This window comes from Sturnira hondurensis, unplaced genomic scaffold (assembly GCF_014824575.4).
Source record: "Sturnira hondurensis isolate 20B ecotype Veracruz unplaced genomic scaffold, ASM1482457v3 Scaffold0013381, whole genome shotgun sequence".
Lineage (NCBI taxonomy): Eukaryota > Metazoa > Chordata > Mammalia > Chiroptera > Phyllostomidae > Sturnira > Sturnira hondurensis.
Window position 1 is genome coordinate 3,265,032 of NW_028086012.1, and position 18,590 is coordinate 3,283,621.

Genomic DNA, 18,590 nt, shown 5'->3' on the forward strand with positions numbered 1-18,590 from the left:
CAAACTCACAGAGATCATTTGGTGTCACTCTTAGGACCACCTAGGTGCTCTACAGGAGATGCAAACATGGGTGGCTGGCACTTGAAATACTGACGCCTCTGTATGAAAACCAATCCAAGTTTTGGTTTAGTTGGGTTTCTCTCTCCAGAAATTAGATCTTGTGATAGGATTAGATAAAACTGTTTTCAACAACTTCCAGGGGGTGAAAAAGCTTTGGTTATTTTTAAACTAAAACTTAACAACTCGATAAACTTTTTTTGGTAAACTTAAAATAAAATCCCCACCACCACTTTTAAGAATGTCTCCAACTTTTAACAAGCCCATTAACTTTAGAATTAATTTAAGTTTATTTGAAAGAGAACACTATTTTATTGTCCACCCACAAAAATGACAATTCATCACATTTACTTTGATTAAAAAAGGACTAAACTTTATTGACAAACTGCTGCAGACATTTTGACATAGGTTTAAGCTACCTATTTAGGCAGACTTACACATGTAGCATTTAATTTTCCAAGAACAAAATGGGAGGATGGTACAAATCCAATTAGGACTTTAACTTATGTACAAAGTGGATTTTGATTCCTTTTTCATTCAGCTGCAGTGTCCCTTTTTATATCATGCTAGTGTTGAGACATACTCGACTACCTTGGGAACAGTTCAATATTGACAACCGTCAACTAAAGAAAATCATCAGCTTTTGGCCTCAGTGTCCAAGTGAGCTTTTCATGGAGCGCAGAATCTCAGATGGACAAAATACTCTGTCTTTTTAAATACTGAAATTTTAATTATTAGTACTATTATTGAAAGATAGTTTGTGGCTAAAAAGCTCTGCATCAAATTCAATTTAGGTAGCCAGCCCCTCTCCCCCAGTCCACCTCTTCAAAACCTATTCTTCACTAAGTATCTCTCAACACTGTATGTCTGGGGCTAGATTTCAAAACCCACATAATGAAAAAGTCATTTTTACAAACCTAATCTTGTTGTTGTTTTTAAGTCAATTAATGTTAAAAATTGCATCAACTATTTAATTCATGAGGATCTTTCATATTAAAATTTAACCTTAAGATTCAACCGCCATGTGCTTTTAAAGGAAACGTTTTTAGAGACGTCTGAGCTCACTTTTACATGGTGGCACCTACTGCCGTTAACGTTTGTGATTTTAAATCTTGAACAGCCCTGAATTTTGAAATGTAGCCTAGTTTGGGATTCTGCAACTACAACTATGCGGGATGCCTCAAATCAAAACTAAGATAAAGTTAACAAGCCTTAACTTCAGAACCTTTAAGCAAGCAATGTCACTTTTGAAACTAACAGGTTTGTGGCCTTTTTTTTTTAACTCAACTTCTTTTTTTATTATAAAAGGTACATTTCTGTTTATATTTAAACAACAAAGAAAAAAGCATCTACACACTTAAAAAAATTAATTCGATATTCCTAAATCTATTTTAACTCATTTTAAAATACTACATACAGAAGCCAGAATGCAGAGTTAAGAATGGAGTAAGGTGGGGAGAAGAAGGGGACCACGAAGAAAAACACTTAGACAATTACTTGTCTGTTGTGGGTAAAGCAACAGGAATCCTGGGAGATACAAGAAATCAGTAACAACTTTGCTCATAACTGATATTTTCCCCTCATGTTTGTTTTTAATAACGTCCATATGGGTGCTCTCTGTATGCTCCCTTCACCGGCCTAGCTGGAGGGGCCTTCAGTGATGGCCTGGTCCCATTCCAGTCGTCTTGGCCTACAGGGAAAGCAAGAACAGTTTATAAATCATATGCTAATAGCATTTGAGGACGAGCAGGGGGGTAAGTCACCTGGTAAAGAAACACTGCTTGGGGCCCTGGCTGGTGTGGCTCAGTGGGCTGAAAGCTGGACTGCGAACCAAAAGGTCGCCAGTTTGATTCCTTGTCAGGGCACATGCCTGGGTTGCAGGCTGGGTCCACAGTAAGGGGTGTGTGAGGGGCAACCAACTGACGTTTCTCTCACTCTCTTTCTCCCTACCCTTCCCCCACTCTGAAAGTAAATACATGTAATCTAAAAAAAAACCAAAAACTTTTTAAAAAGTAAATAAACCCCCCCAAAAAAGAGAGAGAGAGAAAAAACCAAAAAACAAAAGACCACTGCTTTGCATGGTCCATGCTTTTCCTTTGACTTTGCTTTCTTGAGCAGCTTTTAAGCAATTTCCCAAATGGAGGGCAGTTCTGAGTTGACAGACAGAACAGAAACAGCTCAGAAAGGGCTTGGCGTTATCTCCAACATAGAGGCTCTTCACAGGCAACGTAATCTATACTCCAGCCCCCAAACCTCAATAAACCCAACACTTGCTGAGACAGTGAGGAAATCGGTCTCAGTGGGTCTGCAATGCCTTTCCCTGTTCCAAAACAATCAGACAGTCTCAGGTTAAGGTGAACTAGTGGAAGTCTTCAAGACTGGAAGCTGCTAGCTGCCTTTCCCTGTAATAGCAAATCAGGTTTCCCTATAGAGAAGTGCCCTCTGGCCCTCCGGGAAAAGCAAGCAAGGACCATTTCTCACGAGGCCTCCAACAGCAGAGCTGAGGTCCACTGCTCTGGCAGAGGGAAGTGCAATCAATGTGTTTAGAGCTGATCAGGAGATTTCATTATTCCCTTTATTATGCCAATAGTCCAGAGAAGGCAGACAACATGGGTGAGATCCTCAAATAGTTTTCCTTCTTGATAGGGGGCTGAGGGAGAGAATCACTTACTTCTAGAGCTGACCTCCCATAACAATGAGCTGTGTTTATAAGCGTACTCTTCCCTCTCACTGCTACCCCTGACCCATGCCAGTTCATTCCTTAAGTATTCCTCTAGCTGTCTGCATTCACAAACATTTGCCTCTATCACCATAGGTCTAAAATTGCCCATATGGATCTAGGGTCACACAGAATCCTATCTAAACCTATTTCTATGCATTGTGTAATAGACATATCCATCACTTTTCAAGTTGCTTCTGGGTACCAACAAGGTAGTTTATTTTTCTAATTCTGTTTATAAAGGCAGAAATCCGAACAGATTAACCATGGCAACATCATACCAGGAGCACAAGGAGCAGTCTGCCTCTTTCCTTCCAATCTTTTATCCAGTGAAACAGAAATGCAATTTAGTCAACACATACAGAGGGCCCATTGTGCTGTCTCACTGATGGAGGGAAACACTCCAGAGCAACCATACCACCCTTCTGAATAGTGGCATATGAGCAGGGCAGTGCAGTGTTACTGATGGCAACTGACCAGTGCCATTTAGCTAGAACTAGTAAGCAGCTAGTGTGCTTGGGCAAGCAGCTGATTGGCTACTATATAGTATGCTGAGGAGTTAAGTTCACCTTGTCTGTCTGTGGGAGGCCCTAACAGTTTCCCCCTTTTCAGCTAGGGGTAGGAGGAGACCGTCAACTAGTATCTTAAGAAGAACTGTCGCCCTGGCTAGTATGGCTCAGTGGGTTGAGTGCTGGCCTGTGAACCAAAGGGTCACTGTTTTGATTCCCAGTCAGGGCACGTGCCTGGGTTGCAGCTCAGGTCCCCAGAAGGGGCATTCGAGAGGCAAGCACACACTGACATTTCTCTCCCTCTCTTTATCCTTCCCTCCCCCTCTCTCTCTAAAAAAAAATAAATAAAATCTTAAAAAAAAAAAAAAAGAACTGTCAACTGCTGAATCCCTTGGCAAAGGTTCTGAAATTCCTTCAGGTATGTTTAAAATACATCACATGTAAAAGGCTGTTAGTGCACTCTCTCTCTCTGCATCCACTACTACATGGCACTCCCTCTGAGGCCAATTTAACACGAGGCCATTAATTGGCTCTTGAGCAATGTGTTTTTAACCAAACCTCGGGGAAGGTAGTTTGGTCATACAGCCATTCCAGCCCCAATAGCTCTCCTGGGATCAAGGACTGAGTTGAGGTATCTTTTAAAAAAATATTTTATTTATTTACTTTTGCAGAGGGGAAGGGAGGGAGAAAGGGGGAGAGAAACATCAATTTGTGCTTACCTCTTACGCACCCCCTACTGGGGACCTGGCCTGCAACCCAGGCATGTGCCCTAGACTGGGAATCCAACTGGTGACCCTGTGGTTCACAGGCTGGCACTCAATCCACTGAGCCATACCAGCCAGGGCCTGAGTTGCGATATCTTTAAGACAGTGAGGATCTTAGACCAGTACTACCCTGAACTGGCTTCCAGTCCCTACAACCTCTAACCTGAGTCTAATAGGTGCTATTCTTGCCCCAAACTGCTGCTCTGGCTAGGTACTTATAACCTAAGTCCCTTTCAGCTATCATCTCCTCCACACTGGGACTCTTTTTGATGAGATCCAAAATTGTTTTTAAAAGTGAGGTAGAGCCCTGGCCAGTGTTGTGTCAGCCAGTGGATTGAACGCTGGCCTGCAAACTGAAGGGTTTCAGGTTGATTTCCAGCCAGGGCACGTGCCTGGGTTGTGGGCCAGGTCCCCAGTTGGGGGCATGAGGGAGGCAACCAACTGGTATTTCTCTCACACACCTATGTTTCTCTCCCTCTCTTTCCCCCTCCCTTCCCCTCTCTCTGAAAATAATAAAATCTTAAAAATCATTTAAAAAAATGAGGTAGAGAGGAAGATTAGAGTTGGATATAATTAAGTTTTTACTATCCATCAGTGTGGCCTAAGTATCAGCAACAAGGGCCCAACCCAGTAACATAACCCAGGTCTAGCCATCTCCTAGCTTAAAGTAGGAAAAAAAAATCAACATAGGCTTAAATGTCTGCTGTTCCACCCAGACCAAGGTGAACCTGAGCCCTGGTTCAGGACATACACTTAGCCTTTCAAAAGGAACAGTACCCTCATCTCTACTGCATACCACAAAATTTAAGTAAGGGTAGGATTCCCATTATTACACCTACCAACATCTCAGCCTTTAAAGGGTTCTCCCAAGTATGTGACTGCCTGATTCCCAATAATCCAGCATTCTCTCAGGCACTTACTTGCCCATTCTGCCCCACCACAGAAATAAAGACATACCATATGCTTCGTAAGAATCTTGAACCTCCCCATGTCCATAGTCATAATATTCTGAGTCCCTAAAAGCCAAAGACAGAGTGTTAGAGAGCCATACAGGAATTATATTTCAATTTTACCTTTCTCCCAAATATTTCCATAGTTCAGTCATTTTACTATGTGTATCATACAGGAAGATATTCATTCACCTCTTCAAACTGCACATACAACAATGTACTTATTTAAAAAAAGGTTGAAAACTAGAGCAAAGAAAAATGGATATCACATAATTTAAGGTGGAAAAGCACAACCACAAATGGGCCATAACATATATATACATATATATAGAGGGCTCACTGCAAGAGAATAAACAAACATGAAAAAGACTTGTTCTGTCCCCCACTGTAGAATTATGAGACACCTTTTCAGTCTATCACAGGTAAGAGGCATATAAATAAAAAACGTTTTTAAAGTAAAGTGCAGAAAAGAAGCTAAATTATTGTGATGGTATTATAGTTTCCTCTTCAACTTTTACACAACTTCAGTGTGACAATGATATTTTAAAATAATAAGTCAAATTAATTTAAAGGCATTTTCCCTTTGTTTCTATGTAGTCACAGCTCAGGAATTTTTTATCTGCTATTCTAAGATTCTACAATATAATTTAAAATTCACAATTATCCAAATTTGTAGATTCAAGTATGTGCCTTACAGATATCCCAAGCTAGAAGATATACCCCCCAAAAGTAAGCCATACTGCTCCGTAGATTTGTGTTGTCCAAATCTCTCAGTTCCTCCATCCATCCCTAGGGCAAGAAACAGAACCTCTACTGCCCGACTCACCCTTGGCTCTGGCTGTAATAGCCTTCGTAGCCTTCATAACTCTGTTCTGCATATGTATCATCATATCCCTAGAACAAATACAATGAAATATAAAGTCAGAATCACAGAGAGTAGGGAAGATAAGGTATGCTTACCCCATGGGAGGATGGCAGGTTTCTATATTAACAGAACATAAAATTTTCTCCCAAAATATTAACACCCAATGTGGGAAAGTCAAGAAAGGATTATTTTTAAAAAATGAAATCAAATCAAACCAAACCAACCAAACAAACAAATAAACAACCCCCCACCCCCAACAAAAACAACACCACCCTTCAAGTGTGGACAGGAAATAAGGCACAAAGTTGAACTTCAGTAGCAGGAGTAGTGGGAGACCTCTTAGTAAAACACTGTACACCAAGGCACAGCTTATTTCCTGTTTAATCAACATACATATAGTAGTAAAACATGCTTAAAATGGAGAACTCTTCCCACAGGTTAACATTCACTGCAAGAGAAAAGAGCAGAATCTAATTCTTACAGGCAGTCTCTGCCACCCACATCAGGGGCTGAGGCCCTGTCATTCAACTTCCTTTGGCAACTTTCTAGGTAGGGGGAAACAGCACATTGTTCAAACTTCTTACATAGTCTTCATATGTCTCTGGCGCAGGGGGTGGAGGCAAAGGTATTCTCTGGATGCCTGCTGTCCGTGCTCTTGGTGCTGGAGCACCCCTCACAGTAGGTGGGGGTGGCACTCCTCGAGTCACAGTGGCACCTCTGGTGATAGCTCCTCTCACTGGTGTACCACGCACCAAAGCTCCTCGAGGTGGTACAACACCACGGCCCCTGCAAAAAGAAAGTTTTCCCTCCTTCTTATTGAATTTATTGGGGTGACACTGGTTAACAAAATTATACAGGTTTCAGGTGCATAATTCCACAATATACCATCTAAAAAAGTTTATTTTAAATAAAGCTTTTTATAAAAAGGCTACATTCATGGTTAGATTTGTTTACAAATTCTGGAGTTGGCTAGTTTCATGATGTCTTAAAAAGATGATTATTAAACCACAGAGGAATGTATGGGTAGATAAAAGACCCATAATAGAAGATTCCCCAGGTCCCACAGTGGACTACCTCAAAGAATCTTAACACTCCCTAAAGAAACAGCAACAAAAGGTGCAATTCTGAAGTTGGAGATCATTCAATAAAATGCTGGAACTGTTCAAAATTGAAAGACCCAACGTTTCAGAAGGACTTCTGTTCTTGACTACAGTCAAAGTGCCCCAAAACTAGAATTCTACTCGGTGAAGGATACAACTTCTGATACTACAAGCTGGAGATGAGAGCACCACTGAGAGAGAGATGGTACTAGCAGCCAAATTTACATTCTCTTTCTGGAAGTCTACATTATTTTTACCTGGGAACAGGTGGAGGAGGAGGGGCAGCTCCCCGGCCTCTCACTGGCACCCCCCGCCCTCGAGAGGGCTCTGGTACTCCATTCAAGTAGGAGAGCTCTAGAAATTGCTCCTGGCAGATATCATCCATCATGTCCTGCGAATGAAAGATAATGAGAGGGAGCGTTGTGCACCATCTCTACCTTTTGCTGGGAAGTCATCTAGCCCACATGAGCCTGAATACTAAGAACAGATTTGAAAGTCCAGATGAAGTCTCAGAGGTCATTTATTCTCTCAAGTCAAATGGTGCCCTACCTGTCACATCTTTGAGGCAAGCACCTCATCTTCATTAAAATGTCACAGTTCTTCATGATGTCATCCCTGCCTAGCTCTCCAGATCATCACTTCATCCTCCCTCCAAGTGTAACCTCCTTTGAAGCCATACTGAACAACCTGTAGTTCAGAACCTGGCATAATCTTACACATCTATTCTTGCAAATAGTTTCCTCTTCCTAGAATAAAAAAGCCACTGCCATCAATTAAGCTGTATGCATTGGGCATTATATAATAAGCTTTATATAGATTTTTCAGTTTAATCTTAAAAATAACCCTGAAGTAAGTAAGCAGATCTTCTTTTTTAACAGTTGGGAAAACAGATTCACAGAGTATAATGAAACCAGCCTAGGGACACAGTGCTAGTAAGTAGCAGACTCCAGATGTGAATTCGGAATCAAGGCTTTGAATCATTAGACTATGATGCCTTTTTTTGGGGGGGGAGGGGGGGTTCTACCTGAAGGACTCTAACCCACTCTTATAAGACTTATCTAAAATACTCCCTCTTTTGAAAAACTTTCACTCGATGCCATCCCCAGTCCCATGGCATCATGTTAATTTTCTCTACCCAAGCACTTATCACATAGTTTTGGAATTATCTTTCTCATGAGACTGTGAGCTGCCAGGAGCCATTTTTGTAACTGCAGATCCAAGGCACCTACCAGATATTTAACACATGTTTGAGATGAACAAAGCTCAGAAAAGTGAAAATAATTTGTCCAAGACCTGGCTGGTGTGGCTCAGTGGACTGGGTGCAGGCCTGCAAACCAAAGGGTTGCTGGTTGAATTTCCAGTCAGGGCACGTGCCTGGGTTGCAGGCCATGTCCCCAGTAGGGGGCAATCGAGAGGCAAGCACACACTGACATTTCTTTCCCACTCTTTTTCCCTCCCTTCCCTCTAAAAACCAACCAACCAACCAACCAACAAAAAACCAAACAAATTAATAAATAAATCTTTAAAAAATTATTTGTCCAACATGATACAGATAAAGCTCCCAGTCCAATGCCCTTCCTACTGCAGCAGGAAGTTTCTCTGATTAATGGTTCCAAGGGGGAAATGAACTACTCTGGTCACAGATGCAAAAATAGGCTTATTCTTTTCTTCACAAGAGGAAGAATTGAGTCAAGTGTCATCTGCAAATCTTTTCACATTATTTCCTGATGAGAGAGCTATTCAGTCTTTTTTTTAAATTTTACTGATTTTTTAGAGAGAGAGGAAGTAGGGGGCGGTGATGGAGAAAAATATCAATTTGTTGTTTCACTAAGTTATACATTTGTTGGCTGATTCTTCTATGTGCCCTGACTGGGAAATGAATCCACAACCCTTGGCATATGGGGATGACACTCTAAGTGACTGAACTACCTAGTTAGGGCCAGAAGCCATTGAGTCTTAATACTTTTTAAATATTAAGTTTTTATACAAAATGCATTTTGTATACATTCTTAATACTTAAAATGCATTTTTCTACATTCTAGCTGAATACAGCTTCAAGAATAGAAAATTCTTGTCTCCACAGAAATGTCCCTTCATAGCTCTTCACCTTTTCCTCCTACCTTTCACATTACTGCTGCTTGAGACTCATACTGGAGAATCAAGTGACCGAGGACAGCCAATTTGCTTAGAATCTCCCAACCACTACATCAACACGGAGGAAACCCAAATATCCCTGGCAGGCATCTTTTTTGAAAGTCCATTTATATAGAAGCCTTATAAATCAATTCCCTTTGAGAAAAAAGCTGAGAGTAATGATAAACAAAAGACGGGCATTTCCCTGTCATCCTTCAAAAACTGGATGGCTCAGTATGTTTCAATATAACGCCTCACACAGAATTTCCTTAAGGGAAAATTTACCAGCTCTGGGTTTTTCTCCAGCATATTTAAAATTGGCTGTTTCATGTTCAACATTGTAATGAAAAAAAGGTACTTGGAAGCAAAGCAGCTGCCGAGACATTTGCGACAGGGCTGGAATCCCTGGGGCTCAGCATTATAGGTACATATTGCTTATAAACTTTTGCTCTACCAATTCTCACGATCTCTAATGCCACATTTAGTTCCAACTCCCTCATTTTACATATTCAAGAAAACCAAGAATTGTAGCTCATTTCCTCTTAGATTCAGTGACAAAAATATGATGCTCTTACTCAGTTCTAGTTGAATAATATTCCAAATACTTTTTAAGGTTCCAGATTCAACCTTGGTTATTAAATATTCAATAGTAGCATGTTAATTCTAACAACTACCAACCCTTGCTAAAAGGCAAAAAATTATTCAAAGAATAGACCTTAACCTTGCCTATTCTAACTCTTCCTGGGCCTCAGTTACATTCTCAAAGGATCTGTACACCAGCCCTGGCTACACACCTCAGTTGGAGCATCATCCTAATAAGCCAAGGTTGTGGGTTTGATCCCCGGTCAGGACACATACAGGAAGCAACCAACAAATGCACAACTAAGTGGCAAAACAAATGGATGTTTCTCTCCCTCCCTCTAAAATTAGTAAATAGAAAAACTTTAAAAAGGAACTGCATACCAATCTATTTAATACCATCAACAGTCAAGCCTGTAATAATCACATCTCTTTCAAATCAAACTCTGCCTGAACAAACTCCTCTAGGCAAAAAAGCCCTGAATGCACACAGGTCAAATTTAATCCATTAAGACTGGATATTAGAAACTTCCTGCTGTTATTGTCCAGATCCTCTTGAACACAAACCCTTGGGCAAAAGGGGTTTATGATCCTCTTAGCCACGTTCCTTCCTATCATAACCTCCTGGTTCCACACTAGTACCAAAATACTTAGCTCAGTGAAGATCCTGATAATCTTTGTTAACCAGGTATTAGAATGCCAGACACACTGTGGGTTTAAGATACTGATATATAACCAAAACCGTATTAGACAAAGACGGGTGGAGTGGCCTTGGGGCAGGGTGCTTTGAAAACTTGGAACAAGTGACAGAAAACAAACTTCATGAAAACAAACATTAAGTGCATGATTCGGTATGCAATTTCAGGTTACGAAGTGACACTGGTTAAGAACCCCTGCCTTTGCAACAGCACAAGATCCAGTTCCCTCTTGCTCAAAAGATACAGGATATGAATTTCCTTACTGGTACTAGAAACTTCTTGACTTCCTCCATAGCATGGGCCATAAGAGCATAGGCCTCACATGGGGGTCCAAAGACTTCAATGAAGACATGCAAATCCATATTCAAATGGGCATATTTGGGGTCTCCGCCTTTGCGCAGCTCTTCCTCCTGTAGAAAAATAAAAACAAAACATCATATCACGCCAGTTAGGGAGTTAATGACACTTTTACCTCAAGGCCAAAGGGACACCAAGAAATAACTGTAACATTTACGGAACACAGTAAAGCATAAGAAGAAAGTAAAACAAGCTCTGGAGAACAGTAATTTACATAACCTGCTATGCCTGCAACTGGTCTACTGCTGCTGAAAGTTACCTACTGTGTTGAATCCCTGCTGTAGTCACAACTCCATCTCCATTCAGGTAATAGCTGTTTGCCAATTATTTTTTTATTTACTAATTTTTAGAGAGAGAGAGAAAGGGAGAAAAGAGCAAGAGAGAGAAACATCAATTGGTTGCCTCTCATATGCACCTCTGACCAGGGACCAACCCACAGACTAGGCTTGTGGCCTGCCTGGGAACAAACCGGCAGCAACCTTTCGCTTTGTGGGATGATGCCCAACCAACTAAGCAACATGGATCAGGCTGTTTGCCAATCATTGATTCACTGCCAAGCATTTACTTTTATTTAGTTTTCTTTCCTTAATTGTTTTCTGCCCCTGAATCCTCTCCTAGAACTACAATTGCATATATGCTAGATAGCACGATAATGTTGCACAGGCAACTAAGTCTCATTTTCTTTCGGTCTTTTTTATCTTCATACTTTGGCTTGAAAAGTCCTGCCTTTAAATATTTTTATTTATTTATTTTTAGAGAGAAGGGAAGTGAAGGAGATAGAGAGGGAGAGAAACATCAATGTGTGGTTGCCTCTCATGCATCCCTCACTGGGGACCTGGCCTGCAACCCAGGCATGTGCCCTGACTGGGAATCAAACCAGTGACTCTTTGGTTTGCAGGTCGGCACTTAATCCATGAGCCGCACCAGCCAGGGAGAAAATCCTACCTTTAGGTTCTCTGATTTCTACTCTCTCCTAGTTTTTTTTTCTTTCAGTCTTACATTATCTTATGCTCATCAAGTGAATTTGTATTTAAGCTATTACATTTTCATTTTCTATAATTCCATCTAATTATTTTTCCTCTATATCCTGGAACAAATTTATTATATTTATAATTATTTTAGAATCTTTTCTGCGAATCCCAAAATTTCTATCATTTCCAGGTCTTTTTCTATCAACTGATTTTCTTCCTTTGTCCTATCTCATATTTGATAATTTTCTGACAGAAATAAAAGTGAAAATAATAAATTAAATTTTAATTAATTTTATTCCCATCCCCTCACCCTTTCCCTTTGGCAACCATCAGCTTCTTCTCTATATGAGTGTTTCTGTTTTGTCTGTTCATTTACTTTGTGTTTTTAGAGTCCACATATAAATGAGCTCATACAGTAGTTGTCTTTTTGACTTATTTCACTTAGGATAATATGCTCTACGTCCATCCATGTTGTTGAAAATGGTAAATTTCATTCTTTTTTATTGCTGAAAAGTATCTCAGTGTATGCACATGCATCCCACCATTCCACATCTTTTTTTTTTACCTATTTATCTACTGATGGACATCTAGGTTGCTTCCTTATCCTGGCTATAACTAGCAGAGCTGCAATGAACATAGGGATACGTATATCTTTTCAAATTAGTGTTTTTGTTTTCTTCAGATAAATACCCAGAAATTATTGTATCGTATGGCAGCTCTATTTTTAATTTTTTGAGGAATTTCTACACTGTTCACTAATCTTTGAGTCATTCATTCACTGCCAAGCATTTGCTTTTAAATCCCAGGCAAAGCTAACAATCACCTGCCCTTCTTATCTGCTGACATGGCCTGGGAAGTTCTAGAGGAAAGAAATCAGGATAGAAGAAAACCTCATGTAAATCTCATTAGCTAGAATAACATACTTTAGTCCTAACTGTATTCTTCTAGTGAAAACTGGGAGTGGACAAAGAGGGTATGAGAAAACAATGTTCATCAATTAGGCTGCATAAAAGGAGGCCTGAAAGAGAAAGTTTTAAGGCTGGAGCAAATATGTCTCATCTAAAACCTGACTCTAGAAGGCTAAGACCATTCGTTTTGGTGTGACGTTTCTCCCTACTTATAGAGAGTATAAACACATATGGGGCTATGGCATGAAAAGAAATAAGCATCAGGTTCTGCTGTCAGGATTACTCATGCCTTCTTTCAGCAGGCCTCCCATTCCAGCTGGCTATAAAACAAACCAGACAACTAATCCTCAGACTTACCTGCACTTACAACACTATTGCTCTCACTTATTCATGTTACTAGAAAGGGAACGTGCTATTCACATTTTAGTGTTTTCAGTCTGGGTAAGTTTTAGTACACAGCTCCCCTTCCAAGTTTTTACAGATAAGCTTCCTAATGCCATAGCTGCCACTGATGTTTCCATTACTAATGTAGTTGTAAGTCAGAAAGAAAACATTCACCAGGGTGCACACAAGCTCTTTCAGGGTTACCAAGCAAGTAAACCAATTTGGTCTATAATCTCTTACATCTACTACATATTTAAAGGAGTCACTTTCTGTACACATACAAGTGCTAGCTACATAAGGCATTCGTACTGAATCCTGAGCTACAAGAAGACATTACAGTGTCTTCTTGCTTTACTCTGTGAGCTTACCTTGGCTTTGTCTCTCATTGAGCCCTTTCCCAACACGGAGATCTTTGCACCAGTCTCTTCTTGCAGTCTTTTGATAGTATTCCCTTGTGGTCCAAGGATCTTCCCCACAAAATTGAACTGAGAGAAAATAAAAACAGATTTCTAAATACACAAACTCCTATAAAACATTTCCACATCTAATGTCTCATTTGATCTTCAACCCTGTAAAATAGGTAGAGTTCCATCCCCATTTTATTGGAGGATATACTGATGTTATACTGATAAAGTGACCAGCCTAAGGTTATAAAGTGGCAGTTCCTAGGCTTAGTTTTGGAATTCCCTATGTAGTCTGATGCTCCTTCTGTATCACACTACAACCCCTAGTACTTTAACATATACACAGACATTTTTAAGGAAGTCACCTCAGAACAGACATATGGTATCCTTTTTTAGTAAATTTTTTTTTGTAAACTAAATATAATGAATTGCTTTCCTGAAAAAAAGGAAAAAGGAGAAGAGGAGAAAGCATTTATTTAAAAGTGAAAATTGGAGCCCTGGCTGGTAGGAACGCCAGCCTGCAAACTGAAAGGTCTCGGGTTTGGTTACCTGTCAGGGCACAGGCCTGGACCGCCTGGAAACACGGGGCGTGCACCCATGTTTCCCTTACACATTGATTTTTCTCTCCCTCTTGTCCTCCTCCCACCCTCTCTAAAAATAAATAAATCAAATTTTAAAAATTTAATTATTTTTTAAAAATTATTTTGTTGTTCAATTACAGTTGTCTGCATTTTCCCCTCACCCCAGCTAAACCCACCTCCCTCCCTTCCTTCCACCCTTCCCCTTGGTTTTGTCCATGAGTCCTTATGGTAGTTCCTGAACCGCCCCCCCTGTCCCTTTCCCTCTCCCCTCTGGCTATTGTTCGATTGTTCTTAATTTCAATGTCTCTGGTTATATTTTGTTTGCTTTTTTCTTTTGTTGATTATGTTCCAGTTAAATGTGAGATCATATGGGTATTTGTCCCTCATCACCTGGTATTTAAAAATAAAAAATAAATAAAATATTAAAAGAAGTTTAAAATAAAACTTTGAGTAAGAAATAAAATTAACTCCATCTCCTCAAGGATTTATGTTATAATTTCCTTTATCTAGATTTCATGTTAATCTTTTGACAGAACAGCCCTTTAGGGTTCAGTTTTTTACTCTGACCTTAGAAATGGAACAAACATCTGAGGATAAAACTTTTTGATAAATAAAAAGATGATCACATTTTTCTCTTGGGTATAGCTATGCAATTAGTTATGGACTTATTTGTTTCAACTGCCAGAAACAAGTACATAAGTATGGAAGAGAAGCTTCACAGGCTTACGTTTCTGATGCATCATGATCTCTTAAGTCATTATCATAGCCCTTAACTCACACATGCAAAGACAGAGAAGTGATGGACTTTTTACCTTACCTTGGGATACTGCTTGACAGGTATCAGTACCCGCTCCTTCAGCTTCATGTTCTTATGAGAAAATAAGTCCAAGTAATTTTCCTCATCATCCTTTTTTGAAAGCCCCTTCTGAATCTTTTCAATTTCTGAATAAACAAAACAGAATTTAATTAAGTTTTGTTCTGGTGAATAAAGGCAAATTTCCAAGTCTGTATAAAGCAAAAACATGGAGTACCATGTAATGACACCAAATGGTTCAGATGAATATACTAATTTCAGATAGTGACTAAAAGCACCAATGCGAAACGAAGTTGACTAGGGAAGCCAAGCCTGCTTCTAGTAAGAGCAGCCTGCTCTGTCACCCCACCCGCACGTGAATGTCTCTACATAATAAACTAATTTAACAAAACTAATAGGGAGAGATGGGGGAAGGGGATAAATGACCTAAAAAAATAAAAGTAATCTGCACTAAGGAAAAGTACAAAGTCATATCTTAATGAAGAAATAAGTCAATAATTTATTTATTTTTAAATTTTTATTTGTTTTTTTAGAGAGAGGGCAAGGGAGGGAGAAAGAGAGGGAGAGAAACATCGATTGGTTGCCTCTCTCACATGCCCCTAACCAGAAACTTGGCCCTCAACCCAGACATGTGCCCCGACTGGGAATCAAACCAGTAACCTTTTGATTCTCAGGCCGGCACTCAACCCACTGAGCCGCACCACACAGGGCAAAATAAATCAATAATTTAAATATACAACAAAGCCCTTGCTGGATGGTTCAGTTGGTTAGAGCTCATCCTGTACACTGAAGGGTTGCAGGCGCGTACTGGAGGCAACAGATCAATCTCTCTCTCTCCCTCTTCCTCTCTAAAAATCAATAAATATCCTCAGGTGATTAAAATAACAAAAACAACAACATCAATAAAAATATACGATAGAGTCCCATTAAAATTCCACTGTGACAGTAGCACTTTAAAAAAATTTTTTAAGTTATTGATTTGAGAGAGAGAGGAGGGTAGAGAAACAGATTTGTTGCTTCACTTATGCATTCATTGGCTGATTATTTTATGTGCCCTAACTGGGGATGGAACCCATAAACTTGGTGTGTTGGGATGACGCTCTAACTAACTGAACTAGCTACCCAGCCAGGGCAACAGTAGTATTTTGGATAATAGCAGTCAGTAAGAGTCTGAAAGACCTAGTCTTTGCCACTCACTAGTTGTGTGAGCTTGGAAAAGGTATTGGGAAATGGCTCTGATTTTTAGTTTCCTCATTTTTAATATAAAATGAAGGTGATATCTATTTCACGAGGTTGCTATAGAAACAGAATAAAATAACATACATACACATGTTAATTAAAGCCCATTCCTTATGAAGATGTCTATAAGTAGCTAGCCCAAATTAAATGTCCTAAAGGAAAAAAATGCACCAAGGTACTTTAATTCACAGATTAAGATAGTTTTATCAGATACAACATCTTAGCGTCCAAAAATACTTCTTATCATTAGGGAATTTCATCTATCCATCCACCTGTTGGAAGTGTTTGAGTGCTTTCTAAAAAGAGGCAGAAGAAAGAAGAGATACAGGTATAATCAATTATTAATCACTATTCGAGACTTACTTAGAGCCAGGCACCTATCCTAAGTGTGGGCGACACACCATAACAAGTCAGATATGGTCCCTATCTTCACTATGTTTATGTAGCAAGGTCCCTAGTTAATGAAGTCAGCAATGAAGTAGAGTCAACTGCTATGGCTAGCATACTAACAGAGATGGGGGCAAAGTGTGTAGATAATGAACAGCAACTAAAGGTTTTATAGTCCACTGAGAACAGTCAATAAATTGATATTCCTAAAATCAGTGGAACATCCTAAGTAACAGAGTGTTCTCATATGAATGCATTCCCACAGTGTTTCCACCTTCCATAATTTTAAGGCAAGGGGGAATCTCAAACTTTAGTACACATCAGAATCACCTGGAAATCACACTGGATTGCTGGGTCCAAACCCCAGTCTGGTGTTTGTGTTAGAAATTTGCAGTTCTAACAAGTGACCAGGTAATGTCGATGAGATTGCTGGTCTAGGGACCACACTTTGAAAACCACTGGTTTAGGATAAAAATATACTACTTCGAAGACATTCTGCAAATGTATAATTTTAAGTTGTAAAAATGTTTAGACTAAGTCCAGCTATAAAGTACACAGATAAAGGAAAGTTACTTTGACTTTAACAGACTTTGTTAAGAGTTCAGAATTTCAAACGGAAAGCTTTCCGTTTATTAAAAAGCCTAATTTTAGATGTTATAGTATACAGTAAGCTAAGTGACCTACTTCTGCCTGAGAGTACATACTCCCTTGCTTTATGACAAAACTGCCAATCATATTCTAAGCATTCTTAACTAAACATCTACTCCTATAAGAACTGTAAATGGCAGTGCTTTTCATATGCTTATATTTCATTGCTTGGAATAGAGAAAGAATCTGACTTTTTAACTAACAGACTAAATGCTTCACTGAACATCTATTTGTTTGCTGTTTTGCTAGTGGTGTATCCTAACCTCCATCCTTTCCCACCTACTGCTAATATTAACTTCTTGTAGTTACTGGTTTTGAGCCTCCCATCTCTGAATATATTCTTTGAATTTTCAGGCTGGAAAAGTGGATACTCAGTTCTTAAAAGTTCTAATGCCACATTTTTGATATAAAAACATCATCGAGGAGCTTCTACAAACATGGAACAAATTACATACTTCATTTTATCTCTGTCCCTCAGTGTTTCTTAGTTGCTATCATTTTAATTGCTATCGTTTAGTTAGGGCCTTCAGCTGTATTTTATACCACTTTCCAGAAGCTTTACTTGATTACTGCAAGATAAGATTGAAAGTCTACTAATCAGTTGTACTCTATCAGAACTGGGAGTACAAAAACTGAACCCAGTAGCTTTGTTTATGTACACTGTAATACGTGTACACTGTAAAAGCCCTGTGAATTTAGGGCTTTTCTACAGCATGCATCCATCTATATTTTGAATTAGTCAGATCTTAATCAGAATTGCTCTGTCCATAATTGCTCTATCTCACAATTTTTAAAAGAATAATAAAGCATTTCTAGAGAACAGAAAAGAACAATGATTTAAATAAAACAGAACTGAAAAGAAAAGAATCAGAGCAGATCAGCCTGGAAAGCTAAAGACAAAAGGGCAACCTGAGTCTCAAGAAGGGTCACCTTCCATGTTTGGAAGGGGAAGGACTGAACACTTACTGCTTACTTTGTATAAAATATAGTATAAATATCACCTCACTTGCCCTAAAAAATAACTCAGTTAAGTAGCTGGCACAATCCCCATTTTCAAATGGACAAAACTGAAACTCAGAGAAATTGATAAATCACAAAAGCTACTGAAGTACTAAAAACAGGGATTAAAACACAGGTTATTTTAAACTCCAAAACTCATGCTTTTATTATTGCCTCTCAATGGTAGATGTGTGTGTGTGTGGCGGGGCGGGGGTGGGGGAGCGGTGGTTCTTTAAACAAGAAAAGCTTATTTTGTATAATTTGGGAGGTAACAGTTTATAATCTCAAATACTGTCATGCAGCTAAGGCAATAAAAGAGCTCTGCAGGTGCCTCAGACGTTCAGTTTAGTTGCCTTATCTTTTTTTTCTTTCTCAATTCTGTATTTCTCTCCTTAGCCTCATTTCTCTCGGAGAGCTAGGAGCAGGATATAATTTGGGGGGGGGGGGGTGTTCAAGAACCTTCCTAAAAATGGCTTACCCTCAGGCAAAAGTTCTTTCTAGACCTTTTTGAAACTAACTCCTTT

At 39.4% G+C, this 18,590-nt stretch overlaps 1 protein-coding gene across 2 annotated transcripts in view; it reads right to left on the minus strand.

Moving 5' to 3' along the window:
* Window positions 1-18,590, minus strand: part of KHDRBS1 (KH RNA binding domain containing, signal transduction associated 1) — a 36,977-nt gene that overhangs the window by 8,967 nt on the left and 9,420 nt on the right. The window contains exons 2-9 of one of the 2 annotated variants that reach the window (XR_005068713.1): window positions 14,797-14,921; window positions 13,363-13,479; window positions 10,638-10,784; window positions 7,222-7,355; window positions 6,449-6,650; window positions 5,826-5,893; window positions 5,007-5,065; window positions 1,555-1,747 (exon numbers count right to left, since the gene is read on the minus strand). Coding sequence is in view for 1 of the 2 variants with exons in the window: in XM_037061589.1 (XP_036917484.1) it covers window positions 1,650-1,747; window positions 5,007-5,065; window positions 5,826-5,893; window positions 6,449-6,650; window positions 7,222-7,355; window positions 10,638-10,784; window positions 13,363-13,479; window positions 14,797-14,921 (950 nt within the window). In the remaining variant the exon portion in view is untranslated. Of the gene's footprint in view, window positions 1-408; window positions 1,748-5,006; window positions 5,066-5,825; window positions 5,894-6,448; window positions 6,651-7,221; window positions 7,356-10,637; window positions 10,785-13,362; window positions 13,480-14,796; window positions 14,922-18,590 lie in introns of those variants that run through there. The other variant, XM_037061589.1, reaches the window with a different exon arrangement.